Raw genomic sequence first — 14770 nt, 5'->3', positions numbered from 1 at the left:
AGATATACTTAATAATGTTATGTTAAGAGTGTTATAAAATGAATTGTTAGGTTGTAATTCAATTAATTAAAAGTCCATGTAATATTGTATACAGTATATGAACTTTTTTCAACTAAATATAAAATAGTGCTCATGTAAGATACTCTTTACTCTTTCACAGCTGACATGTGTTCTATGTATATCGGTTTTGAAGCTTTCACAATAGGCGCACCTAAACTTTGGAACAGAACGTATCTTTTCTCCTGTTATGTCCTCTATTGCTTGTTTTTTTATGGCCTGTTTTACATCCTTTATGTCTTATGTTGGGTTTTATTGTTTTTATAATCTATTCCAGTACATAAATAAATTGCACATTGGACAACTGTTGCTGTTTTTTTAAAATTGTGCTTTATAAATAAATCTATTGAGATATATTTTTATATTTATTTCACAATATGTTGAAAACATTATTTATACTTATAGATATTTTGGTAACATTTTACAATAAATTTCCAATTTATTAACATTATTTAACTGCATTAGGTAACATCGAACTGACACTTAATTGTTTTCTAAAGCATTTATTAATCTTTAGTAATGTTTATTTCAAAATGATATTATTTAATGGGCCTGAGCTAACCTGATCTAACAATGAACAGTCACATTTTTAACTAATGTAAACAAAAATGAAGAAATACTGTAACAAATGTATTGTTCATGGTTACTTTATGTCAGATGATGCATTAATTAACATTAACTAATGGGACTTTATTGCAAAATGTTACCAACTTTTAAAAAAGAATATTACATGATGAAATTTTATATATTTTTGCATATATCACATTTTTAAAAGACACACTTCATTATTATTATATTATGGCAATTGGATTTATCATTATTAGAACTGAGATGTGATTGACGTTATTACGTGGAAAGATTGAAGACCACTGTGTTTTTCTCCAGTACCAAAATGGAATTTTCTTTTTATTATTATTTTTGTAGCAGGAAGTGATGCATGGAAATACAATACAGACATTTTGATCTGGTATTCAAATTAGTACAGAATCGAGCATCATTTTATTTTAAATTAACATGATGGTGCGCTCATAATGTGTGAACTTATGGGAGGTGATCTTCATGAAGCGTCCTCGCAGACTCAATTGTGAAAGTTCAGCATTCTGTTGCGGCTTGAAGAGTGGAGGTTGTGGATCTTCAGTAAACAGTGGATGACACTGAGTGGAAACAATGGAAAGTGTGACTACAAGCGAACATGACATTTCATCACAAACGTCATTTTACCATTTAAGCTCTGATTCAGTGATGAACAGTAAGTGGGACTCCTAAAGTCTGAAATTTTAATACAAATGTGTTTTTTTTTTTATGATCACGTATATCTTTCTTTCTCTCTTATTAATATTCTTATTTGATTAGTGACTAACACTAAAACAGAATCATTAATACATAACTCATTTTCCCAAAATATTCATAATGTTCAGGAACTTCAATTTCATTTTCAGCTTTCAATTAGATTTAAAAAATAAATTTTTGGCGTCAGACTTGGAGTGAACAGTCTGCATGTGTATGTGTATGAAAGCACTTATGAATACTTACAGGCACTGCTGCTCAGGCTGGAGGACATGTAACTGCTCCCTGCGCTGTAGGAACTTCCTGCACCTGCTCCAAAGCCCAGTCCTCCACCAAGTCCCAGTCCTAGACCCCCAAGACCACCTCCTAGGCCTCCGCCCAGCCCAAATCCACCTCCAAGACCTAGACCGGCACCTCCTCCCAGGCTTGCACCTCCTACACTAAGGCCTAGACCTCCTCCTCCTCCTCCAGCCGCTGCTCCTCCTCCGACTACAGTCTTAGACATGTGCACGGTGACACCACCTCCAGATTTCAACCTGGTTCACGAAACAGAAACAGCGTGATTGTTGAGTGAACAAAATCTAATCTACTCATGTTAAACCTCCTCACCTGTTCTCTTCACTGTCCAGGAGTTTCTTATAGGCTGTGATTTCAACATCCAGCGACATCTTGCTGGCGAGAAGCTCCTGGTATTCTTGCCCGTAATGAGCAATTTGCTGAAGGAAAAAACCCATTCAGATTCTGAGTGACAACCTATGTTTTTTCACTTTTCTATTCATTAAAAGTGACATTTTAATAATTAACAGTGTTTATCATTTTGTCTTAATTGATTGATATATTACCTTTCTGAGATCATCAAGCTGGGACTTAAGAATAAGAACCTGATCCTGGTACGTCTCCGTGTGGGAGCTGGAGTGACACTCTGCCTCCTCCACCTGAGACTCCATCTGCAAGTTCTGTCAACGGAGAGGACATCAGTTATTCACAAGAATGCCAAGAAAAAGGGGGTTTTAACCCTTTGTGACACAGCACAGTAAGTAATTACCAGAGATTTGAGCCTCTCGATCTCCCTCTGCACAGAGTCAATCTGCAGTTTGTAAACTCTGAGCTCTTCCTTGGCTGAGGTGAGTGTTTGAGAAGTGGGGTGAGAGGATACAGACATCATGGAGAGCTATAGAGCCAAAAAAGAGAAATTACCTTTAGCCTTGCCCAAGGCATGTGGTAAGGCTACAAGATCTGCAATACAAGGACTTGCCACTTGAGGGAGGCATTTTATAAAAGATTAATTGAAACTCATGCATTATCATCAGAAAAATTTAAAAAATAATATTAAGCATCACATTACAACAAGGTTATTTATGTTTATAATGCTTTCAATGAATCAAGAATGAGTAAGCATTCTCTGTATTAATTAATCTTGGTTTATTTTATTTTATATTATATCTATTACATTATAATATAATTGAATTTTTATATGTTAATGATTTAATTAGAACAACATTGTAAATCTATTTAAATACCATATATATATATTATTATGGTATCATTAAATATGGTTAATTATTAACTAATGTTATATGCAACCTTGTTGTACTACTGCTGCACAGTAGTGAATATTCTAAAGCTTGAATATTAAAGGGCAAAGGTTTCATACACTGTCCTGGACTGAGAGGAGGGCATCCTGCTTGCTGCGTTGAGCCAGGGCTTCATAGTGAGCTTTGACTTCAGTCAGCGCTGAGGTCAGATCCTGTGCCTGGGCTGCGTTATCCACTGAGATGGACACTGCCGACTTCACACCACCAGTCACAATGTTTCTCACCTCTTTCACTTTCTAACACACATGCAGATAAACAAGCTAAGGTCAATGGGAAATGAATGATCTAATTTGACACTACTGAAATAAACAAAGGCATGTCGAAGTAAATTAAGAAATAGAGGTATCCTGCAGACTCACGGCATCATACACCTGCTTGGAGAGAGCAATCTGATCCTCCAAACCACCAATGCTGGTTTGCAACTCAAAGATGGTAAGGTAGAGATTATCCACTTCCTAATGGAGGAGAATTTGTGTAGGTCAGTCATCTGTACGCCTGTAAAAACCATCCTGATGATGTGTGTTTCATACCTCTTTCAATGCAGTCCAGTCAAACTCCAGAGTTTTGGTTTGAGCTGTTTCCTCATCATACCTGAGACAATACAGAAGGAGAGAATGTGCAGATACATCAGTGATTGTCCTCTTGTCTGGTACATTCTTACCCAAAGGGCATATTTTACCTGTGACAATCACCTAAGCAGGTAGTTAGAGATATAAAAATTAATATGAGAAACTTTAAATGATATTATAGCACAATTACTTTGGCAATACAGATGAGAACTAGATTCATGTAGAGTATTAAAATCATACCACAAAGTGCCAATAATAAGACAGAACTAATATTGTTGAGCAGCAGTTAAGTGGAATATAATTACAAATGTGTACTCAAATGTAATGAAAAATGTTATTGAAAGATAAAGAGGCTTCTAGAAATGAGGTTTCTTTAATGCAATATTTGAAACTAGCTTTTTAAAAGTTTGGGGATGGTATGCTTACTTGTTGAAAACAGTTGTGCTGCTTAATATTTTTGTGGAAACTGTTTTTTTTCTTCTTATGTTTCTTCAGATGTTCTGTGAACTCACCTGGCCTGAACATCCTCAATAATGCCTTTATAGTGCTCAATCTCCGCGATGATGGCCTCTTTAGTAGCAGTGAGGCTGTCGATCTGGGATTTGTACGTTCCGATGGCAGAGGTCAGAAGGATGGAAGTGCTGGCAGGTCCACCCTGCTCTGGATTAGTAAACATGGAAATTTTGGCTTTTAGTACTGCATTGTGCTGCTCCAGTGACCTTGCCTGTGAAACAACAATGTTATAGTCATTAGAACCTTATTTGTAAAAGCATTCAATAAAGTATTTTCTATTTACTGATTATACGTTAATATGATATATAGTATGATATTTGTAAAACCCACCTTATCAATAAAAGATGCAAATTTATCATTAAGGGCCTGCAGCTCCTCCTTCTCTTTCATCCGTGTGTCCTGCACTGTGTCCAGTGATGGGAGTGTTGGGTCGATTCTGGGCATTGGAGCAGTACCTGCATCCACTGTAGTGGTAGAACTGATGAAGGATGGGTTAAAACCATAGCCTCCGATTTTAAATACTCGCCCCCCAAGACGGGCTCTCAGCGGAGCCACACCAGCCCTGATCCCCGCTGCACTGGCACCACCGGCTCCCAGGCCGAGGCCTCCACCGAGAGCGAGAGCACCACCGCCGAAGCCCAGTCCTGATCCTGCACCAGCCCCAAACCCTACACCCAAACTTCCTCCCAGCGTGAGACCAGCTCCTGCTCCACCCCCTCTCGCCAATCCGAGTGAACGGGACAGAGTGGTGCTAACGCCTCCACCTCCCCTGGCTCCGGAGAACAGACGGTTGCCTCCATAGGTGGCTCCAAATCTGACGGCTCCCCCACTGACACGCAAGCTTGACTCTGTCATATCTGCACTCAGAGCTGGGGTCCAGGTCTTTGCCGAGGAGTCCTGGTGCTCAGTCAGGATGCCTCGATCACACTTTGTTCTTTAAATACCCAGCTCCTTGAAAGGCCGCCCAGAAATTTTCACTGTAGCTATTGTTGGTGAAAGTCATATGTTCCAGTGGACAGACAGGTGAGCGTCCCCCCTGCAGGCACTGATTTGTCTCCAACATGTCTGAGGTAATTTAACAGCCTTGGTATGTGGGATTGAGAGAAATACAAACCCTGCAGCAACTTTGTGCACATTTAAAAAAAGAGTATAAAATGACTGGCATTTTCAAACTAATTTTATAATAATGTATAGGCTTCTTCTTATTGCTGTTGTTGTTATTGTTCAAAACAGTTTTGCTGCTTAACTATTTAGTGGAAACTGACTTTTTGTTTCGGGATTCTTTCTCAGCTAACAGGGAACATTCTAGAACATTATTGAAAGGTTTTTATTATTAATTATATTAAGTTATGCATTAAACATTCTTTAATTAACATTCATAGAATGCTTGTTCAAAGTTATCTAGTATTTAGTAATATACAGTATTAAAAACAAAATTTCAACAACATTATTTATATATCATTCATGGAAGGTTTCTCTGAAACATTATAGTTGGATATTAATCTAACAGTGGTTCAGATGACATTCCAAAGTATGCAATTATGTTGTCTCTAGCATAGTTCAAATAAAATGTCTTTTAAAGTTTAAAAAACCTGGACATTTTGAACATTCAGACATCATGTTTTCATTAATGGGGATAATAACAAAACATTCTTAGAACATTTTTGCAATATTATAAATGTATTTATTGTCACTTGATAATTTTAATGCAGAGTATAATATGATGTAATTTTGCAAATCATTATATATTTTAGTATAGTCTCATTATTATCATTGTCATCATATGACATCATTATAATCATCAATGTTAAAAATAGTTGTGCTGCTAAATATTTTTAAGGAAACTGTGATACAGTTTTTTTTGTCAGGATTCACTGATAGAAATTTGAAAAGAACAACATTTCCTTTGCAACATTACAAACATCTTTACTGTCACTTTTGATCAGTTTAATGCATTCTTGAATGTACATGTTTAAAGATCCCATCATATGATTGACATTTTGAAAGTCGTTTTATATTTGCGTTTAGTCTTATTCGTGCATGCACAAGAGATACACTGAATTTCATGATATTGAGCTGACAAGCCTGTTAGAGGAGCCTGTCATAAATCGGGATGGTTGTGACAGTGAGAGGCAGGTGAATTATTCTTTTTTTTAACCAAAGCATAAATTGGAGCTGCTGCAGAATTGCTGACAGGTATGCAGCGTGCTGTAACAGCTTCCAGAGTGTAATTCTGGGTTAGGCTATACTTTAACTGTTACTTGATAAGTTGAGCTGTATCACAGTTACGGGAATCACTTTTACCCCACCTTTATTTTTAAAATAAACAGTTACAATAAGTGCAGTATCTTTTAACATCAACAAAATGCATATGCTAGAGTCGCTGCATCCAGATCAAAGAGAAATTAAAAGTTATTGACCCTGATACACCATCCTGGAGATTCCATGCATTTATATCTTTGGAAATATCGTCCACTGAAATAGAAAACCAGCCTTTTTTTAATCATTGTTTCATCAACTGTAATTCTGAAAATTTGATTAGTTTTACTGATTCATTCATTCATAAAAAGATGCAGTGTGATCTCATTTAAAGATAACACACAGACTTAAAAGAAAAGAACAGATTTATGTCTGGAAATTGTCTTAAACTGTGCTTTGTCATGTTTTTCAATAATAAAAAAGATGCAAATGATTATAAAATGATCTGTAGGTTGGCATGGATTGTGCTGAATCTTTGCCAGAGGAAAAACAAAGGCTTTCATGAGTGTCCAAGCATGCATGTGGTCTCTATGCTCACTGATACAGAAGACTCCAGAAATAAAGAAAATAGTCTTGAACAAACATTGTATATAAGATCCCATAAGAAATTTGGTAAAATACAACAATGTTCAATTCATCTGCTGGATGTGTAGTCAAATAAGTTTTATTATTTACATGTAAATCATCACAACCATTAGAGTACATGTTTTAATAACATAAAAGAGTCAGAGGTATAAATCTGAAAGAAACATCTTACCAATGATCCTTTAGATCAATGTGCTTTATTATTGGTATGATTAGTACATGGTTCTGCTGAGTGCTTGGTTATGGATGTGGCTAAATCAAACCTTTTGTGGAATTGAAAGGTTCTATGCCAATAAAGAACCTTTATTTTTAAGAGTGTAGTCTTACATCATGTTCCTCCTGATCAGACAACGTTAACCCATTTGATCCCAAATTTTGTATTACACTCCTTGAATAGAGAAAAGCAATCAGCACCCTGGACAGCATCTAGAGAGAATCCCATATACCTATTCCTTTCAAGCACTGGTCCACTTTTGCGTTTTATCATCCGCTGATTTCCGCCCATAACGCAGTCGTACTCGGCTGTTATTAAATTAAAGGACTGTCATTATTTTGTTTACTTTGTAAAGTCCACCATAAGATGATCGTAGGAAAGGCTAGTCACATCTCCCAAAGTGAACAAAGCGATTATAGATGCCAGCTCATTTGACATATTTACAAAGACACAGAAATGAGATCTCATTCGTGCTGTTACAAGGAGCCAGTAACTTCTGCTAAAACGACTCCCTCGCGGTGTTTAGCGTCAGTGTTTGTCGGAGGATGTTGCGGTGGAGAGGAACGAGCGACCACGGAGCGGCTCAGCGCGGGCTTCACTCTGACCGGGATAGAGGAGCCACAGTTATCCCGCTCATATTCCTCCTGAGCCCTCAGCATCTTCCTCTTCTTCATCTTGCTTTTGTGAAAATGGTATGTGGTCAGTGATAGTAATATAATCCCTATAATAACCATTCCTAGAACCAGAAGAGCGACGGTGGATGAGAATGGCTGGAGCACGTGCTGAACTTTCTCCGCGCGCGTCCCGTTAGTCTCGGTCGCTCCATTAAAAGCGCCCCACGTAATCTCAGGCGTCTTCATTATTCACAATGCGTGAATCCGGGTTGACAATTCCACGAAAACTGCTTAGAAATATCCGTTAGCCGCTGGATTTATTTCAGCCAGTAAGCCATCTCTTATGAGAGCCCTGAAAATAAGAAAAAAATAGAATGTTTCAAATTTACAATCCGATTAAAAAATGTCTGAATGGACAACAAAATTTAGAACCGGTTATAAAGTGTGCTTCTTAAATGTTTTATCCGTACCTGATATAACAGCCCGGTCCCGTTCAATGAATTGATGTGGAAAAAAAGGTGTTGGTTTGGAAAGATGACTTCCAACAGTCTCTGACGTAGGCTGTATTCATTACGTAGGCTATTATGCGAGACTTCGCCGCCAAAGAAAAAGGGAAAAAAGGAGACTTGCGTAATATATGTCGTTTTTTGACTATATATTATGTTTAATTGCATAACGTTATGACGTTATAAGCAAGTCCCCATGCGACGTTTTAAGATCGTTAACACAATTACAGAACTATTAAACCACAAATATCGTTGTTTTTGTCTCACACACGTTTCACAGTAATGGGCTTAACGTTGCCGATAAAATAAACCAATATTAAGGAGATAAAAAAGTAAAATAAAACATGAAACTTTACTGTAAATTATATAATTTGCCATGAGGTAAAAGTGCCTTACCTCAGAAAGCCGTTCTGTCAGACTCCTGCTCCAATCACTTCAATAACCTCAATTTACTTGAGTAAAATCATGGGCAGTCGTGGTAAAATGAGTAAAAAAATTCCATTTAAGTGTGTACAAGAGTTTATAATTGTGTTTTCATTAATCTCACATCCAATGTGTGGTCCCCGATTATTTTTCGCCATTTGTTTTTCCAGTGAGGTATGAGCTTTGGACTGCTCACTCGGCCAAATAAACCCCACGAGAAGGAACATTTGGAGCACCAAAGGCTAGTGAACCATTGCTCCAGTAAACACTTCACCGAGAGGAATCGCGTGGACATCCATGTAAATGAGACAACGGCCAACAATAAGAAACCCCCCGGGAGACTCAGCTAGATAGAAGGTGCTGTCCAGTGCTGAAAATATCCGGTAGCTGTAAATTACATGCATACATCCGCATATTCCGTTCAAGTCGGCAACTTTAATGTCTATTTCTTTAGGGTTTTAAACATTGTATCAGACAAAGAATGTCCAAGAAATGTCATTGTGTTATGGCTTAAAGTCCTAAAGTAAGAGTGCTGACAGTTTTACATTTCATTGCTAGCCTAATAACCACGATCTCGACACTACAATTGTTTACTACAATAAAATAATTTTCAACCAAGACCAAGTTTTAAATGATCACTTTTGTTGTTGTTGTCTAAAATCATAGTAACAGGGATGCGTTTATGTCTTCATCAGAACAGATTGGGAAAATTTAGCATTATATTACTTGCTCACCAGTGGATCTTCTCTGCAGTGAATGGGTGCTGTCAGAATGAGAATCCAAACTGCCTTAAAGAAACATCACAACAATCCACAAGAAATCGACACAACTACAATTCATCAAAAAACATGGAAAGACATTAAAAGCTGTTTGTGTAAGAAACAAATCCATATAATTCAATGGAATAAGCAATTAAACCACCTTAAAACAATGACCTCCCAATACACTATAATTTTAGATGTGAACCCATTCATCCCAGCCATAATATATATTCTAAGTAAATATGTTACTCACATAATCCTCATAATTTGCAAAAATACTGTCACCATTGGGAAATAGAATGCTATACATTCCAGGGAGTAGAAAAGATAAACAGCACTTTGGGCATCTCATAACCTCTAAGTCGAGGATCATAATTTTCATTATTCTACAATGTTACAAACTGCGGCATATGGAGAGCTGCTCTCATACATATCCACCAGATCAGAGGCACCAGATGTGATAAATATAACTTTTCTGTCGCTAATGGCACCCAAAAGACATTCCAGTCGATATATTCTGTTATACAGAGGAGCCGCAGTAACATCAAGCTAGAGACATCAACTAGCATGGAATCAGCTCATCCACTTTGGAGCTTCAACTTTGGGGTGTGCTGGAGATACCCATAAAATTCTACCCATCAAATCTGCTTCCATTAGCCTTATAGGAATAGTTCACCCAAAAATGAAAATTTGCTGAAAATGAAATTCTCTTTCAGACCATCAAAGAGATTAGTTTGTTTCTTAATCAGAACAGTTTCTGTAGAAATTTAGCACTACATCACTTGCTCACCAATGGATCCTCTGCTTTGAATGGGTGCCGTCAGAATGAGAGTCCAAACAGCTGATAAAAACATCATCAACATGACTCCATTCCATCAATTAACATCTTATGAAGCATGTTTCAAATGAGTCCTCTGTCCATATTATTACTTTCTTCAGTGAAAATAAAAAATATAGAATTATACACGGATCAAGCACCATTTACAAGTGAAAACAAGGCATGTCAGTGGTTTTCGATATGCGAGGGCAACAGGCATTGGATCACTCAAGGAAGTGTTATTATGGATTTTGAACTTTTTTTTTTGCCTCATTAGCGACAGTTTAAAGTTATTATCCCTTGAGGATTTGATTCTTTCAAACTTGCAGATTTTCAATTTTTACAATATCTTAATTGAAGGACTACATTATACAATGAATCTGAATGGTTATCATGGCTTTTTCAAAGCAACATTTTTAGTGAATAATGACTTTGCTATTGTGCTCTTTTACTTGTAATATAGTGCTCAATTGCCATTATGGTAGCCTATACATCTTTAAATGTAATTTTAATGTTGCTTTTTCATCTTTTTTTTTTTTGGTCTTCACCCACGTGTTTTTGCATAGAGAAAGAAAAAAGGCACAAAAGTGCAGAATTATGTGCGATTAAATCTGAGTATTTCAAATTTTGAGGTAAGCAATTTCTTTAACAACCCTTCGTGTTAAGCAAAACAATAGATGCAATCTGAATTTGTATGATCATTTACATATACATGTACATTAAGCTCTGGGTGCACAATGCTACAGAGAAATGACTGAAGGGCTACACACTTCTCAGTGCTGAAACAGTCATTAGAGAGGAGAAATAGCACCAAGGGAAATAGCTTTCCAGGCAGGATGAAGGCGCCTAATAAACTCACGTCTGTGATGGATGACTCTGCACCCACAAACCCAGAACACAAAGAGAATCTACACAACACAGTCATATACAAACACAATACATCAAGGTGCATGCCTGTCACATCCACCACAACACTTCGAGTACTGCCTGCCTGCAGTCGTTCAGTAAAGTGGATAAGAATCAAAGACGAATAAACAAGTCCAAACTGCACAGACTGATTAAAAACAAGCTCACTGTGAAAAGAGCCATTCCCTTTCATGCCTCCATCATGTATGTCCAGTATACTGGACAGCACAGTTAAATGTGCATTAAAAGTGTCAATTTAAGTCGCCTTGAAATCAAAGGGAAAATTTATTGTCTTTTAATACAAATATGTTAGGCTTATATACATTATGGGTTTGTGTATATATATTTGATCATTCACATTACAGACTCGAGTCTGTAATCACCGCGAAAGCAGCTTCAGGTAGTTAAGGGTATGAAAGGGTATGAATTCTTATGCAATGTAATTATTTCAGTTTTTACTTTTTATTCAATTTGCAAAGCTACATCAAATGTTATATTTTTTTCATTATGGTGTATAAAGTGTAGATTGATGAAAAGGCTATTTAACATAAGGCTGAAACATCAAAATGTGAAAACTTTAAGGGATATAAATACATTCATAAGATTATATATACAATTTCATGATTATTACTATAAATAATTGTATATTATTATTTTAAGAAAAAAAAAATGTATTTTCATCCTGTTACGTCTTATTACTTATAATTAATAGTTTAAGTATGTAAACTTGACCGGCACATATTTCTGAAAGATTGACATAATGTGCATTGGAACCCATGTCATTATGGAAAACTAGCCGCCAAATGAGAGTGGGCGAATGATTAGATCTCGAGAACACTTTGAGAAGCTTTTAACGGATCTGACAAAACCAGTATTGGATAAGGTCAACATTGCACAGTGCAAAGTTGTGCTGAAGCTAAATGGTGTCTATATATATAAACTCAATCCAACCCCCCCCCCCCACCAACCTGACATGAGCCAGCTAAATGCAGACAACTAGACAATTCAGAAAGATGGATTTGTGTTGAATAAGAGGCAATAGTCACAAAACCAAAGTTTTCTTCAAGAACCCTCTATTTCTATTTCCGCCACGGACATGAGGGAGAGTAAATCAATCCCATATTAAGTGATGGTTCAATGTGACAGGAAGGCAATATTCAAACCAGAAATAATGAGAGCAGTTAAACAGTAATATGTTATAGATGGCACCTGGGACTTCCCAGTGGTTCTCACAGGATTGACATCAGCTGTGCTGTTGTTGTTGTTTTTTTTGCTTCACTGCAAAAAAAGGCATTTTTAGGTAATTTCGAGGCTGTCTGGCAAGACGCCACACGATAATTCAATTCCTGTCTTGAGGAGAAGAGGATGTAAAGAAGGGAAGAGGCAGGAAAGGAAATTATAACCTGCACTCTCAGACAATAAATCACATAAAGATATGCGCAGCAGTGAATCTTAAAGTTGCCATAACAATCAGGATACATTTTATTAGTAGAGGGGCATTTTATAAACTCAATATACAATTACAAGGAATGAGAAACTCTGGAGGGGAAGGTGGGTGCAGGGACCGGTTTTCAAAGGAACTAGCTTTGACTGCCCAATAAATGCAACACAAGATCCTCATCTTCAGCCAGCGAGTTGTAGTACTTAATATTTTTGTATTTATGTTAACATTAAACTGTAAAATGACTGTAAAAAGCATGAATACAGCAGTTCAGATACAGGTTTTAACAAAAACAAAAAGTTTAATGATCTTGACCTTCACATCTCAGCCAAAAAACCATTTTTAGGAAATGAAGAAAAAAAAAACTATTTAAAGGCTTTAAAGTAGTGCTTGTTTGTAATTTCTCCAAACACAAATTTAGACATGGTTTTATGTTTACGTGGCACGATGCAACACAATGCATAAAAAGACAGTATAAGTCATTATAATTAGTAATTATGTCGCCATGGGATGCTACAAATGCCTTGTTTATAATAGGTTTTATTGTTTTTGTCTCGGCGCTCCAGTGTTCTCACCGGGACACGGCATGACAGCATGGTGAGGGGCGTAACATTTCGGTCAGACGTGTGAGGTATTCTGCCGATCACAACGCACTAGATAGCCAATCAGAGCACACCTCGCTTTTCAGACTGATGAGTTTTGTACAAATCGACATCTTTCAGAAAGGCGGGGCATAGAGGAGAAACAATAATGTATGTACATTATATGGAAAATAATGTCTTTTTTTTTTTTACCTTAAACTGCATAAACACATTTCATTACACAAAATAATGTTATTTTTAGCAATATCATATGACCCTTTTACATAAATCTGAACGTTTGTCTGAAATTATACCTCAACTTAGAGTTCCCCCACTGAATTTTGTCCATTTCCACCACTGACAATGACTTCATAAGGGAAACGGTCCATTATTAATGTAAACTACTATTATCAATCAACTATAAATTATATATATTTTACTGTCTTAACTGTATACATTTTTATAATGCATTATTTTCGTGTTTATCCACCAGTTCACATCTAAATTTTGTGTGTTTGCAGCGTAAAAACATGGGTTGATTTTCACATTGGTCCAATCTAAAAACAGCAGCTCTGCCAGCAGGAGGCGCTTTTGAAGTGGCAGAAATATAAATTTTTTTCCCTGGTAACGGCAGAGCACAAAGCAGTGCAGCGCCAGACTTTGAAACGTGCATCGCTCACATCACATTCAGCCATATCACAATTATCGTCTTTCTTGTCCCCAAATTTAAGACATAATAATTAAGACTTTCTTGTTCCATTTAAGACTTTTTATGGCCTTAAATGTGATACAACTTAATGTAAGACTTTAAGACTTAAGGACCCGCGGAAACCCTGCTACATTTAATTGAATATTAAAGCTTGCTAGTACATATCATGGATATATTTATAAAAATCTAAATAAAAATACTGCAATACGGAAATGTTTTTGTTAATACTTTTATTTAAAAACATATTGCTTTAAAAATGTTTGTTTTTGAGAAGACTTTTTTTTATGGCTCTACGTTAAAGATGTTCTTTTTGAATTTCAGCTGATAGGGAGACACCTTGAAATATAATTAGGCATATTTGTTTTAACTGCATCTAATTTCCCTTTGCCTAGAGGACAGCTTAAGTAAAAGTGGCACAGCTTACTGCATCCCATCTCCTACTTGAAAACAAGAGATCCTGGGATGTGCTACTCTTACTTGATCTTTAAATACAACATCAGCTGTCGATCTGAGACAAAATAGAATAGATATGTGCTGAGATGGGAAGGACTTTCCTTGAGCTGACTGAAACTTCTTTGGAGAATGTGCAATTGCAAAACAAGGCACTGAACATTTCCTATAGGACCACTGATGTACCAAAGCATTTGTGAAAGTAATCATCTGAAAATTGAAAATTCGGTCATACTCATGTCTCAGTTTTTTTTTTTTTTTTTTTTTTTTGGTCCATACTATGGAAGTCAATGGGCAACAATTTTGTGTTCCAAAGAAGAATGAAAGTCATACAGGTTTAGACATAAGGGTGGGTAAATGGCAGAATTTTATTTAAAAAAAAAAAAAATTGTTTTACTGCAGTGCAAATCTGAAAATACTGGATCATGAGCTGTTTGTGTGTAAACACAGTACTGCTCTTCACTCTGAAACATGCAGCAAATA

General features: G+C 36.5%; 1 protein-coding gene across 1 annotated transcript; it reads right to left on the bottom strand.

Moving 5' to 3' along the window:
- Positions 1-942: 942 nt before the first annotated feature.
- On the bottom strand, positions 943-5092 carry LOC127942100 (thread biopolymer filament subunit alpha-like). Its single transcript, XM_052537663.1, has 10 exons — positions 4352-5092; positions 4021-4232; positions 3470-3530; positions 3299-3394; positions 2999-3175; positions 2390-2515; positions 2187-2300; positions 1954-2060; positions 1591-1880; positions 943-1211 (listed from the first exon to the last, which is right to left on the bottom strand). The coding sequence occupies exons 1-10, from the start codon at positions 4874-4876 to the stop codon at positions 1192-1194; spliced, it is 1728 nt and encodes a 575-aa protein (XP_052393623.1). The 5' UTR covers positions 4877-5092; the 3' UTR covers positions 943-1191.
- Positions 5093-14770: the final 9678 nt, after the last annotated feature.

The sequence above is a fragment of the Carassius gibelio genome, chromosome A21 (genome assembly GCF_023724105.1).
Source record: "Carassius gibelio isolate Cgi1373 ecotype wild population from Czech Republic chromosome A21, carGib1.2-hapl.c, whole genome shotgun sequence".
NCBI classification, from domain to species: Eukaryota; Metazoa; Chordata; class Actinopteri; order Cypriniformes; family Cyprinidae; genus Carassius; species Carassius gibelio.
The sequence above is the reverse complement of the archived record's forward strand: the minus strand, read 5'-3'. Positions and strand labels throughout refer to the sequence as shown.

Coding starts and splice junctions, on each gene's coding strand:
- LOC127942100 (XM_052537663.1), bottom strand. CDS start 4,876: ATGACAGAGTCAAGCTTGCGTGTCAGTGGGGGAGCCGTCAGATTTGGA. Junction 2,516..2,998: donor TCCTCTCAGTCCAGGACAGT/GTATGAAACCTT, acceptor TTGGCTCTATAG/CTCTCCATGATGTCTGTATC. Junction 2,301..2,389: donor TCGAGAGGCTCAAATCTCTG/GTAATTACTTAC, acceptor CTCCGTTGACAG/AACTTGCAGATGGAGTCTCA.